General features: G+C 41.6%; 1 protein-coding gene across 2 annotated transcripts in view; it reads left to right on the plus strand.

The window, feature by feature from the left end:
- Nucleotides 1-18737, plus strand: part of Pip5k1b (phosphatidylinositol-4-phosphate 5-kinase type 1 beta) — a 260298-nt gene that overhangs the window by 196674 nt on the left and 44887 nt on the right. For both annotated transcript variants that reach the window (XM_028764088.1, XM_028764089.1), the window contains 6 exons: nt 4708-4919; nt 6495-6578; nt 6710-6758; nt 9614-9698; nt 13484-13639; nt 16988-17132. In XM_028764088.1, the coding sequence (XP_028619921.1) occupies nt 4708-4919; nt 6495-6578; nt 6710-6758; nt 9614-9698; nt 13484-13639; nt 16988-17132 (731 nt within the window). The remainder of the gene's footprint in view (nt 1-4707; nt 4920-6494; nt 6579-6709; nt 6759-9613; nt 9699-13483; nt 13640-16987; nt 17133-18737) is intronic.

Below are 18737 nucleotides of genomic sequence, written 5' to 3' on the forward strand. Positions count from 1 at the left end.
CCCTCCCTTCCTCCCTCCTCCCTCCCCCTCCCCTTCCCTTTTCTTTCCTCTCTCTGTCCCTCTCCTTTCTCCTTTCTTTCTTCTATACAGTTTAGAGCACATCCCAGGATCGTATCCTTTTGTTGATGCATATTTCAATATGATTCTCCTAATGTTAAAGAAGACCCCTTTTTAAATTAAAGAAAGCAAGGCCATGAATTTGAGAGGGTGCAAGGGGGAGAGACATGGGACAGGACTGGGGAAGGAGAGGGAAGAGGGAACATGGTGTAATTACATTTTAATTTCAAAAAAATAAAACACCTAGATACCATATGATTCAATTAAAATTATATTACATTTTAAATATTACATTAAAATAATCTAACCATCAAATAGGCAGAATCCAAATTTCTAACAATTTCTGAGATCCTTTCTAATTTAGTGTATTGCACTATCAGCCTCCATCTTAGGACCGGTCCCAAATGTTCTTGAGGGATAAAGGAGTCCACACTTAACTGAGCCTATGACCGGCTTCCTAAAGAGCAATGGGATAGGCTTTCCAGCCTGAAACCCAGTCTCATTTACAGCAAAACAGCCTCCCATTTAGTTGTGTGCACACTAAACAGTAAATGGCAGTGTTTTCAAATATCATCTTCATTTTTCCCTTGGAGCGGAGTATTCAAAATGCTCATAATGTAAGTAGCTTTGAAAACACTGGGAACTTTTATCTTTGTTTTCCTGAAAACACAGCACACAATCACAGTAAATGTTTTGAGTACCAGAATTTTTGCACCGGCAAGGTAATCACGAGGCCCCAGTGCTCATACTTAAATAACAGAAGCCTTGTGCTAGAGAAGGATTGCTGCTGAGTGCTTTCCTTTCTATTTGCACGCAGACATACCAATTCCTTCCACAGCAGGAAGCAGGGAGTAGAACAAGCTGTGGGTGAGCCCAGCCTCTTCTTTTGATATGAAAACTGCAGATGCAACCTGGGCTCCAGCTTTGAGGCACAAAGGGCCATATAACCTGTTAGAGGTTTCAGAGCTTTCGCTTGTTCCCAACAGTTCATAATATAGTCTTCATAGAATTACCTTATGAGTTACCTGCAAAAATCTCCTCTTCGTTGAGAAACTAAAAAGTCTGTAGAAGAAATAACATGAACAGAAAAACATGAGAGCTTCCATCTTTGAAGACCCCTTAGGAGTAACTTAGGCTTTTAAGTAGCCTGGGAGGTAAATCTAGACTGGTATCTAAGAAGGAGACAGGGACGTGACCACAAGAGCGAAAACCTCTGATGCGACCTTTCCACCAAGTAGTGACAAGTCTGGAGGTGTAGGGATGTGATGTGACCTATCCTGGCAGTGGGTCACTGAACCTACCCGAAAGGGAAGCTGGAATGGAATGATTAGAAAGAGGGATGTTTTGATAACACCAGCTGCAAGACTGGGCAGCAAATGAAAGGAAAGGCATCCTGGAGTCAAAATTTACATTACATTGATTTCAAATGAGAGAGGGAAGTGAGGGCAAAGAATTGCTTTGGGACAAAATAAAAGTTTAGAGTTACAATCTGCATTGTTGAGAAGCTTTAAAATACCCAGAGGCCACTGGGAACAATTGGGCTACAGCTGAGGAATGAGAACAAGCCAAAGATAACAATTTAGGAGTCTCCTATAGGAAGGTGTAGCTAAACTCGACCGAATTGCACATGCCCGTACTCTAGTGCTACGCTCCGAGGGGCTGACTTAGCAAGGTCATCCTCATCGCGTGGACCATCGTTCTGCTGCTCCAACCTCTTTCAAGAACAAGTCTCTTACCGAGCCTGTTGGCATCCTTCCCTGTACTTTTAGTATGTGTTCCAGCTGTATATCTGACTTTAAATGGTTCTTGAGAGAAAAGGAAACGTCACACTTTGTCAGTAAAAATCCTCATTCCGACCTGATCTCCATTTTCTGTACCTCTGAGAATGATCTGTGTCCTTTCTCCAGTGGAAGAGTAAAGTACTGCCCCAGGTAGATAAAAAGGTGCCTGTGTTTGTACAGTAGCCTGTGTTTGGAATAGTAAATGTACAGAACTCACCAATCACAGTGACATCAGACAGATGTCCTGCATGATGGACTGGACTGGCGTTGTAGACAGTGCTCACTCTTAACACTCACGGGTGTTACGCTACTGGCAGATGAATCAGTTCCTTTAATGGAACGACTTTTTAATGAAATGACTGGGAGGGTGTGAATAATAACTGTTTGGTCCTTAATTGGTGCAGATCCCAAAAATGTGATTGAAAAAGAACCCACGGCTTTTCAAGAAATCCGCCCCCCACCCCCACCCCAAAGCACACCACGAGCAGGCCGGAATGCACTCGAATCTTTGTTGGACTTGTAATGAATTTTTGTTTTCAGAATTGGAACTCCATAGGTGTTTGTTTCTAGTGGTATGTGTATTTTCTCAAACTAGTATGAGTTAGGGTCACAATGAATTATCATAAGGAGTCTTGAAAGCAGTTACTTTATATGAGGAATTTCCCAAGCACTTACTTCATCTGTGTTTCTGTATTTAATTTTCTCAAGCTCCATACATAACAGGCAATGTTGTTATCACAATTTAATGGGTAAGGAGACCCACCCAGGGTCACAGGACTTATGCACTTTAGTCCCGACTCCTTAGACAACAAATCTCTAAGAAGGAAGCTCTAGTTCTGATAAATATAAGCAGAAAACTCATCATCTGTCCCTGGCAATGATGAACTTCTTGGGTTGTCTGGGTGGGAACTATTCATTCCCAAGCCATAATTTCAGTATGGTTGAGAACTAGGACTGAGGCCCTATCTATTCTTTGTTTCTGTGTGAAGGACATCCAGCCTGCATTTGTATTTCTTTTCAGAGGCTGAGCCCTTGGTGCCCTGACACAAAGCAGTCTTGTTTCCCATGGTGTTCATTGCGCTGTAGAAGGGCCAGACTGCAGCGGCATGCCTCCATGGAAAACTGACTGCCCTGGGCCAGTGATAAGCCTCATTACCCAGTTCTCCAATGTCCTCCTCCATAGTGACATCACCCTGCTTCAGTTAGTTAGGGGAGGCTGGTTCTGCATGACTATAAAGTCATGCCCAGATCTCTGAAAATATAATTTTTATGTCCCAGGCCTCTCAAATAATATGATTCTATTCTCAATTGTTGTCTGTCTGCACTCTAAAAATATAATTTTGACATCTCAAAGGATGAAGGGTGAGTCTCTGGCTCCAGCTCAATGATAGCATGCTTACATAATAGTCCCAGGATTCTGTTTCATTTCTGGTGCTATTCAAAAAAAAAAAAAAAAAAAACAACCAAAGGGTGAATTCTCTGGAATAACTGACACTTGTTTACAGTCTATTATGTGCTCACCATTAATGGCAAAGATGACTGAGACCCAGGAACCAGCATGTGTCAAAGACTATACGTGTCTTATTTCATGAAGCCTTTCTAACCTAGCCTCCATGATGTTGCGTCCACAAGTATTCTCCCTCCCATCCAACCCCCTCCTTCAAATAGCATGACTTCCCTAAAAACATTTAGGCAGGGGGCTAGAGAGATGGCTCATCAGTTAAGAGCAGCAGCTGCTCTTCCAAAGGACCAGGGTTCAATTCCCACCACCTACATGGCAGCTCACAACTGCCTGTAATTCCAGGGGACTGAACCCTCACACAGACCTACATGGAGGCAGAACACCACTGTACATAAAAGAAGTTTTTAAAATTAAAAAAGAAAAATGCTGAGAAATTGAGAAGCATGCAGGATTCTGGGATTTTAATCTAATGTTGGTTAAGGACCAGGATCAGGTCTTCATGGTTTTCATTTCCTGAACAGCTTTGGGTGAAAATGGCAGGTACTACAACAGGCTGTGGTCTGGAGAACTCACTCACACTAGGAGAAAAAGAGATTGCTCATATAGGAAAATAACCCACTCTCAGGCATGCCTCCTGACCAGGCACTTTCCATCTAAGGCTGGTCCAGGTGTCTCCCTGCTCTCTAAAGCCAGTCTGAGGGATGCTCGCCTGGACCTTCTGTTCTCTCATTTTCCCTTCACGGCACCGGTTTCTCTTGTCTGACTACATTGAACCATTTTTTAATTCCTTCACCTCCCCACTGTCTACAGAGCGGATAATTAAGCGTTAAGCCCTGTTGTTCGTTGAGATCATATATATTAAAAAGTCAGGCTATGGGGAAATGATTGGCACCTCTGAAAGAAGGGCTTTGAAAAAAAAGACCATCACTAAACTCAGTGAGATTCAGATGTGGAGAATAAAATCCAGGCAAAAGTTCACGCCGGGGTGTGGGCACTTGTGAGACTGGCTTGTGGGTTCTCTGTTCTTGTGCTGATTAGGAATGTGAGTGTCAGAGTCTGCCTCATGGATCTGTCACTGATGGGCTGTCTGTGACTGAGCTGATTCTTCCATCGTCCATCTCCATGTTTTTCATCTGCCTAACAGAGACTGCAGCAATACTCAGCTCATGGGGCCATTGTGAGGGTTGAGTCCAAGGGAGGACCATGGCCCCTGACATGTGAAAAGCAGTCAATAAATGCTGTTAATGAACCACAGGTTGGGGGTGATCCGTTTAGATTTGCATAGAAATTTCATTCTCTCACCACCACAGCAGTCCGTCCTGTAGTAGCCCCCCAATAACTAGGAGTTCATGGACTCACAGTGGGCACTTTGGGTTGACTAACCTCCTAGGTCATTTCCTTCCTCAGGTACTGGAAAGCTTCAAGATCATGGACTACAGCCTTTTGCTGGGCATCCACATCTTGGACCATTCCCTAAAAGACAAAGAAGAGGAGCCCCTCCAAAATGCACCCGATGCAAAGCGGCCCGGGATGCAGAAAGTCCTCTACTCCACAGCCATGGAATCCATCCAGGGCCCAGGCAAGTCTGCAGATGGGATCATCGCAGAGAATCCAGACACGTAAGTGCTTCCACACACCTGTCCTGGTTTCCCATACCCCAGTCACTGGTTGATGCAATCACCCCATGGAACTTAAACCAGCTTCATCTTTTTTTTTTTTTTTTAAATCACTAAGGAGCAGAGGAGTGGCAGTTTCTCAAGTTTGTATCACTCTTTCACCCACCTGGTTTCTGGTTTTAGATAGTTTCTCCCCCACCCCCACCCCACCATTTGTTACATATTCAAAACATCTCCCAGAAGAGGAAAGAGTCAACTCTAGATTTGAATAAGCATACACTTAAGTAAACACATGGTAGCAATGATGTTGGCACTTCAGAGCTTTTTACCTTTGTGAGGGAATTCTGTTGCTTTCACCTCTCACTCTGGCAGATGTTGGCTCTCTCCTCAGACAGTTGTGTTAGTAACTGCAGGATTAATTTGCATATGTAGAGTGCATATTTGACAATAGAAACCATTACAACCGAAAAAGGTTGTTGGAATGGTTGACTCATTACGTATGAGCTTGCTGAGCAGGGAGACAGTGGAGAGCATTCCCTAAGGCCTAATTGTCTGCTTTCTAGGATTCTCAGGCAAGGCCTGAGCCAGGTGCACGTTTGTCTTTCATGAAGGAAATTAACACATTGCCTGTCTTTGTTCATATCTTTGCTTGCAATTCTGTCTAAATAGTCAATAACCCACTGAACAAATTATTCTATATCCATATTGTGACATCCTACACAACTATTAATGGCATTGCCATTGATGTGAGGAAAGAGTCCACATTAAAAAATGTAATGTTCAAGTTGTCAAATCGCTAAATCCAACATCTCTTCAGATTAATACATACATACACACACACCCTGCAAAAACCTATCTTAAGAATGGATTTTACGAATTTTCCTCCATATGTTTTTCTTTGTTTCTGTTGTTGTTGAGTCAGGGTCTCTCTTATGTAACTCTGACTTTCTTGGAACTCACTATGTAGACCAGACTGGCCCAGAACACAAAGAACCACCTGCTTCTGTCTCCTCAGTGCTGGGATTAAAGGTGTGCACTACCATACCATGTCTCTATGTATTTTTTCAATTTGACAGTAAACATAAGATTCTTTAGATCAAATATGTTCATATAGAGAGAGTCATGGTTTCGTATAGTACAGGCTGACTTACAGTTTCTACACAGCCAAGAATGTCTTTGAACTCCTAATTCCCCTGCCTCTGTCTCCCGTATCTGCCACCATGCAAGTGATTTTATACAGCGCTCAAGATCGAACTCAAGGCTTCAGGAATGCTAGATAGGCCCTCTCCCTGCAACCCTAGTATTGCCTTTTTAAAAAAGCAATATTTTATACTGCTCTAAATATCCTTCTTTGCTCCTAATTTTTAAATAGAAGCGGTTTTGTAATTACATTATTTCCACCCAAGTCATCACAGATGTGGCATCTCTGCGGTCATTATCCTTTAAAGTGATAGAAACTTGTGGCAATAAAGGACGAGGTAGTCTAGAGTTCTTAATGTTTTCAGGGTATAATTGGTAATGAATTTAGCTCTCTGTACTCATGTTATAAAGTGTCTTCCCCCTTTGCTCTGTCCACAGAATGGGAGGCATTCCAGCTAAAAGCCACAAGGGAGAAAAACTGCTTTTATTCATGGGCATTATTGACATTCTCCAATCATACAGGTGAGAAATTTGGGGACGTGGCCTTTCATCATTTCAAAAAGTAATCAAAACAATTTTTTCTTCTGAACATTTACCGAATGAGAGAAGTTCTACATTCTCAGTGGTATTCTTCCTGTCTGTTTACTTTGTAGGTTAATGAAGAAGTTAGAACATTCTTGGAAAGCCCTGGTTTATGATGGGGTGAGTGACCTATGCTTTGTTAAACTGGAGCCATTTCTACTCCAGCTGGGACTGGCATCAGACTCAGAGGGGGGGCCATGAGCTTTTTGCATGCTCAGAGACTGAGGCTGGGATGTTGGTTTGAGTCTGAGAACGAGACCACATAAATTTGAACAGCTGTTCAAATAAATGACATCCAGCCTGACAGCCAGGTAGATGTTAGGAAAACAAAACTGTGGTCATATCTCTGTGGAATACAAAGGTGGCCTTTGCGAGGTGGAGGGGGCTTTTTCAAAGGCTCTGAGAAGGTGAGGGTCTTTGAAATGAAAACTGGGCTAAAGATTTCTGAGCCCTGACTATGATGGTGAACAGCCCTGGATTTGAACCAGTTTCCTACTTGACTGGCCACATGAGAAAGCAAGCAGGTTTCTCATCACTGAGGGTCCGTTGCCTACCTGCTGTGAGTATGATGTGGGATACTGCATGTTAACGTGCAGCTCAATGTCTAACACATGACAAGGACATAGAGAGTGAAAAATGCTGACATGGAATGTATTTACAAGTGCAGTGAACTCTTTTAAGGATTTATTTTATTATTTTTAATTATCTGTATATTAGCATGTATCTATTTAAGTATATGTTACCTGAGTGCCTGTGCCCACGAATATCAGAAGCATCAGATCTCCCAGAGCTGCAGTTACAGCGCATACTTGATTTGGGTGCTGGGAACCAATCTTGAGTCCTCTGCAAGAACAGTGTGTGCTCTTATCCACTGAGCCATCTCTTTCATCTATGTTATGAATGCATATATATATATAATATATATTCATATATGCTATTGGCAGGGAAATGTCAGGTGAAGAAAACATCAGCTAAAGAGGGCAAACTCCCTCCTCACTTCTCTCTCATACGCATATCATACACACACTCATATCTAGATGTTTGATTTGAACCCTCTGCTGCTGACAGAGCTGAGCCTCTCTCGGTTAATAACTGTCTATGACACTTCCTCAGAGTCTAACGGTCAAAGACTTGATTGCATATTTCCCTTTAAGATGTGAATGACACCCTCCTTTGAAAGAAGATAAATGATAGATGCTGTTCTCCTTTCTGAAAAAGAATATGCATTTTTCAATCCTGCGGAATATCGTTAATAACCTTTCAGCATGAAAAGAACTATGGGCTGATGACTGGCTTCCATCAGAATATAACATTAAATTATAGGCTCACAGAGTTGTTTCTAAGAATCAGCCACAGACTCAGTCAGACCAAGGATTCCTCTTAAGAAAGAAATCAAGGTCAGTTAATTCTCCTGGCTGAGAAAGAGAACCTCACCGCACCTTGAATGCAGAGGGTAAATGCCAAGTACCCTAAGCTCACATGGTGTTTTCAAAGCCACTTTTATTCCATTACCAGGTCGATGATTTAGTCTCAAGTTAGCAATGTACATGTGCCTTCTGATCTTTAGTTCAGTCATAATCAAGTATACATAACAACTGGAAACAATAACCAAGACTTATTTTCGATTGTTTGCAACTTTGTTTCTTATTGAGAAGGCATTTTTCAGACCAAAGATAACAGTAACTGAGGCCCATTAAAGTCAAGGGCTGAGAGCCAGTCAGCCATGGATTCCCCTCACTTCCTACCAGTATTTCTAAGCCATGGTACCTCTTGTGAGAAACTCTCCATGTAGACAGAAGCTACCAGTACCATCAGAAGAGCACTCGTCACAGCAGAAACAAATGTGGAGCCACATCTCCTGCTCCTCAAGGGTCTGCTCAGCCTTCCTGGTGTGATTGGAGAGCTGCCCCCCTTTTAACCGCCCATTGCAGAATTAGAGGTGTTTCTAACTAGGAACATATTGACTCAGAGGCCAGTGTGTTGCAGATGTTTCTAATTAGGATTAGAGCGTTTCTCATTCGGATTAGAAACATCTAACAGGGTGTTTCTAATCAGGAGCAATTCATGCAACAGTAAAGTCGTAGATAGGGAAGCCCTGCGATGCTGTCTCTTCCCAGTATTACACAGCCTGTTAAAACTAGACTGCACCCCCCCAGATGCAGGTCTCCTGACTTCTGGCTTCGTACTCGTTGAACCCCATTGTGAACCCTTCATAGTGTCCACACTTGACCTTTTAGACATTTCACTGTCGTGTTCCAGAAACCTACATTCAAAACTAGAACATCTGCCAGCTGAACATAGAGAATACGCTCTTTATCCAAGTTGTTCTCTGGATTATAATAAAATGACCTGTCAGTCCTAAGGTCTCCTGCCAACCATGACGGGATCCTGACCCTTTAATTAAATCCAGTGCTGTGTGGTCAGTAGGTAACGCAGTGGAACCGCAGGCAGACTTCTTGCCTTGTTACCTCGTGACGAAACCACACTGACTTAAATGTCACTCTTATGCTAGGAGCACTCTAGGTGTTTCTGTTCTTTCCAGTGTAACCAAGAACTGTGTCCTTCTTAGCTGGCCCTTGCAAAATTGCCGACGTTCCTAGCTAAAAGTGCAGACATCTCATTTAAACGGTGTATTCACTACAAGGGCCCCCCTTCATCCAGGATGGTGCTTGCATTGCTAGTTGTCTGTTAGAAACAGAGCATGTAAGTGCTCCCATGACCTGGTGGCGCTGACAGGATGGACGGTTTTCATTTATGGGTCACACACAGTCTTGTGGCTGTCTCTGCCATCTCTTCATGCTCCATTTTGTGCTGAGTACATCGACTCTGTACTATGACTGAGTATTGCTGGCTGCCCCAGCCGGTCCTGCTAATCCTTTGCCATGCTTTATTTCGGACCTTGACTAACAAAGCCTTTTTCCAACTTAAGACGCACTCCAAGAGGTGAACCTGTCATCTCTCTTTCTATTTTCCAGGACACCGTTTCAGTTCATAGACCAAGTTTTTATGCAGATAGATTTTTAAAGTTTATGAATTCCAGAGTTTTCAAGAAAATTCAAGGTAAGGGCATTAAAGTTTCTTGTTTGTAGCACTTGTGACTGATGTCCGTATATCTGTGGAAAGTCTCTGGTACAAGAATGGGGATTTTTTTTTTCTTCATGTGGTGGTAGTAATGACTAATTATGGTTACTAATTATGACACATACACAGCATAATGGTGACTCCTTTTAGGCTCCGCCCTCTTTTTGCATATCATTATGATTAGTTTCTCAGATCCTTGAATATTCTAAACACCATTTGAAACTGAAATGCAGCATGAAAATTGTAGGGGTGTGCCATAATTTTCTAGCCATTCTTTCAGTTTTTTGGGGCATTTTACATCATTTCTCCTTTTTCTATTTCTAGCTAATGTTCTTACAAACATAGTTCCAAATAAATGCTATTTCTAAATCAGGATTATTTACTTGGGATAGAGTTCAAAATGTGGATGTAGGATATTAAATGTACATAAGAGAAACCAAACACAGCCCTCAGCCTGCAATAGACTTTTTGAATTATGACATTCTGATAAGTAGAAAATGTTACTTGGTAGTTTTATTTTCTCAAGTACTGGTTAGGTTCAAGCATTTCTCATGGTTTGTCAGCCATTTATGATTCCTTTGAGAATTAGGCTACGTAATATTTGACCATGTATGTTGGGTGTTTATCATTTTTCCAGATGATTTACATAAGCTCTACGTTTATATAAACTTTCACTTTATTGTTCTGAGACCAGCGTTTATATACAATTGGCTGTCTCAATGGCATCTTAAAATTTATTGTCAAATTTAGACCACCCTATAAATTACATTTTCTGCCCAAGGTTTTTCTGACCTAAGAAGGACCATAAAGTACTGTTTATTCAGGCTACAAGTCTCTGGTGTTCAGGCTTGTGGCTCATATTCTCCAAGATTTTCTGCCTTTCTTCCCATAGAGCCAGTACTTTATAAAGTTTCAAAGGACATGGCCCTTTAATGCTGCACACACATCCAGTTCTGGAAGAGGGCACCTTTTCCTGGCACCCCTTCACTTTGGTAGCTGGGGTTTGGTTGGTTGGTTGGGTTTTTTTTTTTTGTGGTTTTGGTTTTTTTCCTTAATGCAGTAGCATATAGACTGGTACCATAATCAATAGCTTCTTTGGTTTCAAAAAAAAAAATACAGTATGTGTTACAGACTTTCCCAATCACTGACTATCGTGCTTTTGATGTAATAAGTCTTATTTTTTTTAAAAAAAAATTAATTTGTTTCTATTTCGTGTCAATGAGTGTGCCTACATGTATACATGTGCACCATGTGCATGCAGTGCCCACAGAGGCCAGAAGAGGGAGTCAGAGCTGAGCATCTCTCTGAGTCTCTTAGTTGAGACTAGCTGAAGTCTTGCATCTGCTTCTGAATTCAGCCCATGACAACAGCACACTTCATTCAACATCTGAAGAACCCCCAATGCCTTCATATTCTTATAGAAATAGTTCAACCTTATAGCTCATGTGAGGTGTTAGGGACCCCTAGCAGTCCTCGAACCACGGCTCATTTTCTCTGACTTAACTCTCAGAACTTGCTCTACTTGGAAATCTAAAGCTACTCTAGCAAAGGACAGGAATGTGTCACAGTTCATAAAAGATTAACAAAAGCAGAGGGAGTGTGCCGGCAGATGCCAGTGTGTGGATAGTCCCTTCTGCCCTGGGAAGGAAAAGTAAGCACTGCTCAACAGAAAACAGCAAGGGAAAGCCAGCTTCTTTGGTCCACTTAGTTATCATTAAAATCAATTGTGAGCAGCCAAGAAGAATGGCAAGATCAGTTGTTTGAACATCCAAAATCTCCTCTGCGTTCACACAGATAGACAGGCACACACACACACACACACACACACACGTACTAGTGTACAGATGCATGCACATGCATGCACACACGCACATGCGCATGGACACCTTAACCAGAAAATGGAATGCTAAAAGCTAGAAAGTCAACCATCATTAATCAAGTGAAGAAAACAAGAAAGGCCCCTGTGGTTCACTCTCGAGCCCTGTGACCTGGAGCGAGCCCACTTTTCTGCCCTCTGTTTCTAGGCGGGTAAAAGGGCCAGACTCCCTTAGACATTTCAGCAATTTGAGATATGCAATGTGAGTGTTGGCCTCCAGACTAAAGCCTGAGTCCACAAACATTTTTTTTATCATAGTGACAATATTAACATAAAACTGCTTGGGAGAGAGCTAAGCCTTCCCTGGAAGCAGGGAGATTGCCCTCAGTCTTTCCCTCATTAGTGAGTCCCAGAGTCCTTCTCCAATTAAATCTATCCACAGAAAGTCCTAATGAGCCATGTGACCCAAACTCAGGAGAGTCCCAAAGCTAAACACACTGGCTAATCCGTTTGCTGCTGGTTTATCCCTTTAAAGCAAACCTCCAAAGGACTGCTGCCAATAACAAGTTCAGGGGCAGCATAAACAGATCTCAGCTTCCCTCTTTCCCTCTGACTTCCTCCAATGAGATTCTCTAGCAATAACTACCCAAGAAGAGTTACTGTAGGAAAGCAGGACCGTATGTGGTGGGATTAACACGACAGCTCAAAGTATCCTCTGAGACCACAGCCTTTGGCGGGCATGGTGGCTTGGGGAAGCCCATTTTCGCTAGCCTTGGTTCCCAACATGCTTCTCGGGTTGGAGAATTCCATTCTGACAGAGATGGGAGTGAATTATACATCCAACAAGACCAAAGAGAAGGAAATTTCAGTGGAAAAATCACAAAGAAAGAAGCAATCAGGAGTGATATGGCTAAATCAGGGAACACAAGTATACGATCAAACCCAATCAAACACAGGCACATGTAGAAATTGTTGGTCCCTGACTAATGAAACCACCGGGGTTGTGAGAACTCTCCCGCACTAGCATCTGCCTTTACTGACTCTCCCAGCCCCCTCCCAGCATAAGAAAAACAAAGAGGAGAGTTCTTTAGAAAAACAAAGAGGCAGTTCTTTGGGAAAAAAAGAATTTAAGTTCACCTCAAATAAGACTATTTCAAAATACAGTCAGTCCAACTCCAATGTATTTTAGACTATTTTTCTTAAAATCAAACCATTTTGAACAAATAATATAGCCCAAACCTGACATTTTTTTTTGTTTTTTTTTTTTTGTTTTTTTTTTTGGTTTTTCGAGACAGGGTTTCTCTGCACAGTCCTGGCTGTCCTGGAACTCACTCTGTAGACCAGGCTGGCCTCGAAGAACTCAGAAATCCGCCTGTCTCTGCCTCCCAAGTGCTGGGATTAAAGGCGTGCGCCACCACCGCCCGGCTTTTTTTTTTTTTTTTTTTTTTTGCAAACCTGACATTTTGATCTCCCTTGCTGTATATAGATATGAAATGAGACCTTGGTTTTCTATTCTCAAATTATGTCTAATATATTAACTAATAAATAGAATATTAAATGTAGAAATCCGAATCTGACTTTGTAAGTTTTAGTTCTTTAGTTCTGTGGTGGAGGGGGTCTTTGGTTTTTGAGGGGGGGATTGTTTGTTTGCTTTGGTTTGGTTTGGTTTTTGTTTTTTTGAGACGAGGTTTCAGAGATCTGCCTGCCTCTGCTTCTGCCTCTGCCTCCCAAGTGTCACCATGCCCCAGCCTCTGTGGTTGTTTTCAAACAAGATCTCATTGTGTAACCCAGGCCAACCTTCAAGACCTCCTCCTGCCTCAGCCTTCTCAGTTCTGGGACTGCCATTGTGCCTGGCTTTACAGTGTGACATGCCCCACTGTGCCTGGCTCTACCATGGGACACCACCCTGCTGTGCCTGACTTTATAATTACTCATCCTTGCTGTCTAGCTCTGAAGGCCTCACCTTCTAAGAAACGGTGCAACTCCATCGCTGCACTGAAGGCAACCTCCCAGGAGATCGTGTCCTCCATCAACCAGGAATGGAAGGATGAGAAGCGGGATTTGTTAACTGAAGGACAGAGTTTCAGCAGCCTGGATGAAGAAGGTAGACACTTGCAACTTTCTAAAGCAGAAAAATTCTAGTAAATTCTGTGGTTAGTGTAAAGTCACCGTAGAAAAATTAGAGACTATCTGCTCCAAGAGTTAGCCTATTAAAATGTTATAGGTACACAGAGTACAATAAATTTGTATAAAGATGAAATGCCATATAAACAATATATGATATGTGATTTAATGATAATAAATGCTAACGTGTTGGAATTTGTTTTCCTAAGTTTTATTCTGTGCGTGCAGATACATACCTGCAAATGCACCAATGTGTACACATGTCAGTGATGTAATAAGCCGTTTCAGTTTATTTAGAGCTGCTTTAGTCAATTTAAATAAGTGTTAGAACTTGTTTCTTTGATATGAATGTCTTAGATACACAGAAAGGGATTGATATGGACTTTTTGTATCTTTTTTAAGAATTGTGTGTTCTGGCTGTTTGACAATGATGCTCAGTAGACCTTGTATCTTATTCCTACCCCATGGCTTGCTGGCTAGGACTGTTGATACAGTGTTGAGCAGAAGCACTATCTCTAGGCATCCTTGCCTAGTCCTGATTTTAAAACAGTGTTTCTAATGGTTCACTGTTTAAAATAATGCTTGCTGTATTTCCTACCAATTGCCAGACCAAGAGATTTCTTTTCCTTATTCCTAATTTACCAAAAGGTTTTTAACAAACTTGAGTACTGAATTTTATTAAGTACTTTTCTCTATCTACTGAGTTGATCATTTGAATTTTCTATTTTAATCCAATAAAGAGGAGTGATGTTTTATATATTTCTATCGATTACTTCTTAGTCTTTTTTTTGGTTGGTTGGTTTTGTTTTGTTCTTCAAGACAAGGTTTCTTTTTGTGTAGCCCTGGAACTCACTCTAGACCAGACTGGCCTCAAACTTACAGAGATCTGCCTGCTTCTGCCTCCCAAATGCTGGGATTAAAGGTATACACCATCATACCAGGCTCTTTTGGATCCTTTGGTTCACAACAAATGTAAACTTTTTAAAATCTGTTATGTTCTTTGGAGAATCTCCAAAGTGTGTCTTCCTATAGAAGATTCAAGACTTCTTGCAGATACCTTCTTTCTCTTAGAGTCTTCAGAATAGATTACTATTTCTAGTCCCCCTCTTTCTTAGCATTTGTTTCTGTATATTAAACTGAATTTCTTTATCATATTCTTATGTCTAGAGTTACTTCAAGGAGAGTTAATGAATTGCCTATGATGGTTAATGTTGTGAACTTGGTGTGAGTCACCTAGGAGACAAACCTCCAGGCATAACTGTTGCAAATTGTGTAGATTAGTTTAACATCTGGGTATACTTCTGAGATTAAGTTAATTGCATCATTCCCTGGGCCTTCATCCTGCACTGCAAAGAGAGAGAAAGCTAGCCAATCATAAGCATTCATCCGTCTGCTTCATGGCTGCAGATGAACATGACCTTAAGCTCGCTACTGTGACTCCACCACCATGGTGGATGGGTCCCTGGAACTGGGAACCAAAATATAAACGCACTTTCCTTTTTTGAGCTGCTTTTGTCAGGTTATTTTGTCAAGGACAAATAGCCAGGTCCTCTCTGTATCGATGACAGCAGTTCCTGGTAGATACTCACCTTCTTCTTCTAAGCTGCCTTCTGTTGGCCTTTTCCTCAGCAGGCTACCTGATTTCTGAGAACACACAGAAGATTACAGATGTCCACAGTTCGAGAACTAGAACAACAAAATTTGTTTTCTTAAATAACTCTTGTTTTAACAAACACTTTTTGTTTTCTATTGTGTTTTAAACTGAAATCTTGTTAAGTTTCTAGGCTGGCCTAGAACTCGCAAGCAGCCTGTCTCAGTCTCCCCAGTAGCTACTAGCTATAGTAAAATTAAATATACTCCATTGTTCCCAGAATACATAGAAACAGAGGAAGTAGTGCACTTGTGATGTGATGTGCACCTGTGATGTAATGTGCACCTGCGATGTGCACCTGTGATGTAATGTGCACCTGTGATATGCATCTGTGATGTAATGTGCACCTGTGATGTGCACCTGTGATGTAATACGCACCTGTGAGGTGCACCTGTGATGTATGCCTATGATGAGCACCTGTGATGGGTTTAGTTTTTTTTTTCCATGTGAATTATTGGACCCATTGCTTACATATTTGGACACATTTTTACATGTTATCTTAAACTTGAGTCCATCATTTTCACTTTCCCTCCATGCTTCTTCCTCTACCTCATCAAATATTCTTCTTCAAATCCAAAATTCAGGGGCTGGAATTAGACTGGTGGTGGGCACTTTTACATACATACATACATACATACATACATGCATGCATGCATACATACATGCATACATAATACACCTCAAACTCATCTGGGACTATTTTCCTATTTTCCATTTACACGGGCAAAATACATCACTTGGGGCCTTTTGTGTGTATCAAGCAATGTCAGAAACACCCCAAGGCTGTACTGTGATCATTAACATTATTTCAGCTCGGTTTGGTGAAAGATAAAGAATGAAGATAAGCCAAGAATGGTGCCACATGTCTTTAATCCTAACACTCACAAGGCAGAAACAAGCAGATCTCTGTGAGTTCAAGACCAGCTTGGCCTATATAGTGAGATCCAGGACACCTAGGGCTATATATAATAAGACCCTGTGTCAAAAAGAGAGGGGAGAAAATCCGTATGGATTCTGGATGGAACACAGGCCCAGGTCACTACTGAGCCTGGAAGGCTTGTCCTTCCTGAGAGTAGAAGACCATGACATAAATACTTTCTCGGACTCCTAAAATTTTAAATAGAAATAAGAATTTTCTCACTTTTAAAAGGGCAAGCTTGCTATTAAAAGAAGATGTGAAGAAGAGCCCTGGCTCACGTCCAGAAGTCTGTGCGGGCTCACATGGGATTGAGATGCCACAGGCTGTTGTTTTGTTAAAGTACTTGCTTATGTCCCTTGAAGTCTGCCTTTTAAATGGAGGGCAAAGCGGTCCTTTCTGTTCATGCATCTGCTAGTCATCCTTTTAATCTCCGCTGAGTTATCTCCTTAAGCTCCCGGGAGTTTTTATGCCATCGTTTTCAAAGAGTAAATCACTTTATTAGGTTTTTAAAAGATCATCCCTAATGTCATTTCCATAAGCCATTTTGTAAATTAATGTCATTTTCTTTCTGTCTAACCTGTTTGCAAGCAGCTATTTTACATTTCTGTTATAGTTCAGAAGAGCACAGTTAATTCATAATTTCATTTGCAGCTAGAGACATAAAATGAATGCTTTTGACTCACTGAAGTTATTACGGGTCTAAAGGGGCACATATTACTGAGATTCATGAGGGCATGCCTTTGCTTTTACTCCTCCAGCCCTGGGATCCCGACACAGACCCGACCTGGTGCCCAGCACTCCATCATTATTTGAAGCTGCTTCCTTAGCGACCACAATATCATCTTCTTCCTTATATGTCGGCGAACACTATCCACATGACAGGACCACGCTTTACTCAAACAGGTAACACTGTCACCTGGTCAATCAAGCTGTTACTCAGACAACTTAAGGCCTAAAAGCAGTATCTTAGAGATGGTGTTCCTAGCATCCAGATGTGCCTGTCCCTACCTCATGTGTAGGAGAAAGGGCATGCCTTAACTTTGCTGTTGCAAAAACACATTTAAAGAAAAACACTTCTGTTTCCCTTTGCAACTAATCATTACATTTTTGTCAAAAAAAAAAGTTATAAACAGTTATACACTTGGCTCCATGCAAAAAGACAGAATTTTCATCATTTTTAGTGAGTTGTGTGTGTGTGTTTTGTGTACATGTATGTGGCCATTCACATGTATGAATTTGGGCTCATGTAGCACAAGCCAACCTTGAACTCACATTCAAGGTGTGTGTTGTCCATTATACCCAGTCACACCCATCAGTACTCTTTCCAGTATATGTTTGCTAATGTTGCTGTGGATTGAACCCAGAGCCTCGGGAGTGCTAAGCACACTGGCTGTGTACTTGGGCGCTGTGCTCTAATTTTGCACGTTTTCTCTCCTGCTGATGCTAGCTCACCTCCAGATGTGCATGTGGGAAATGAACGGTGAGCCTTCTGTCAGTAATAGTGCGATAGTCTTCCCTCTCTCTTTGATGTTGCATTGCATTAAGCAGTTTTCTCTGGTACTCTACTGTGGTATTTGGGATCTTACACTTAGCTATCAGTCAGGGTTCAGTTACAAGAACAAAAAATGTACTCCATCGGAAGCAGAGGAGAGCTGGGTATTTGCGATGTGTGTGGGAAGGCTGGCCGAGAGGCATTGATCAGTCTTGGTCACTCTGCTGAGCCCACCCTCCTGCAGCACAGCAGGCTGAGTGGTACTCAACCTCTCCCAGAGACAACTGGGAAAGTGTTTCTGAGATCCCAGGATGTCCTTACAAGATGCCAACAAGGAAACTCAGGGAGATTCACTTTTCCTGACACTCCTCAGCTAATGAGGAGACCCAAAGCAAACTATGAAGTCATATCCATACCATGGTAGTCTTAGTTCTTTAGTGCTGCACATGGGATTTCTTGAAGTCATAATTGACATGAACTGAAGTCTCATTTGGTTTTAAGTTTTAAAACCAAATACAGACAGCCTGAGAAGAAAATGCATCAAACAAGGAAAAAGAAAGTGCATCAAATATTGATGTTGCAATTTACATCTGAGATTTTTCTGTTTCGCTGTGAGTCATACTTCTGTTCCAAGTGGCCTGCTTTCTCACTTAAACATGTTATCCTTATCTGTACTCAGATAAGCTATAAATACTTCAATGAACCGATGTCCTCTTCTGTCTCTTTAGAGCCTTTAACTTTAGGACATTGAACAGCATCCAGATAAGTCCACACCTAAACTATGTATTGCAGTAGCAAAGGGCTGTCTCTGGAATTCTTTTATTTTTAGAGGATCATTCCTTGTGACTTTTAAAGTTCTACTGTTTCTAGAATCTGATTTGTTAAGTATAGTCCCAAAATTGACTAGAAAACAAAGTTATAATGCCTTAAATGTATATTTTTAACTGCGGATTGAGAGTATGCTCAATATCTCTCTCTCTCTCTCTCTCTCTCTCTCTCTCTCTCTCTCTCTCTCT

Source organism: Grammomys surdaster, unplaced genomic scaffold (genome assembly GCF_004785775.1).
Source record: "Grammomys surdaster isolate TR1022 unplaced genomic scaffold, NIH_TR_1.0 141, whole genome shotgun sequence".
NCBI lineage: Eukaryota > Metazoa > Chordata > Mammalia > Rodentia > Muridae > Grammomys > Grammomys surdaster.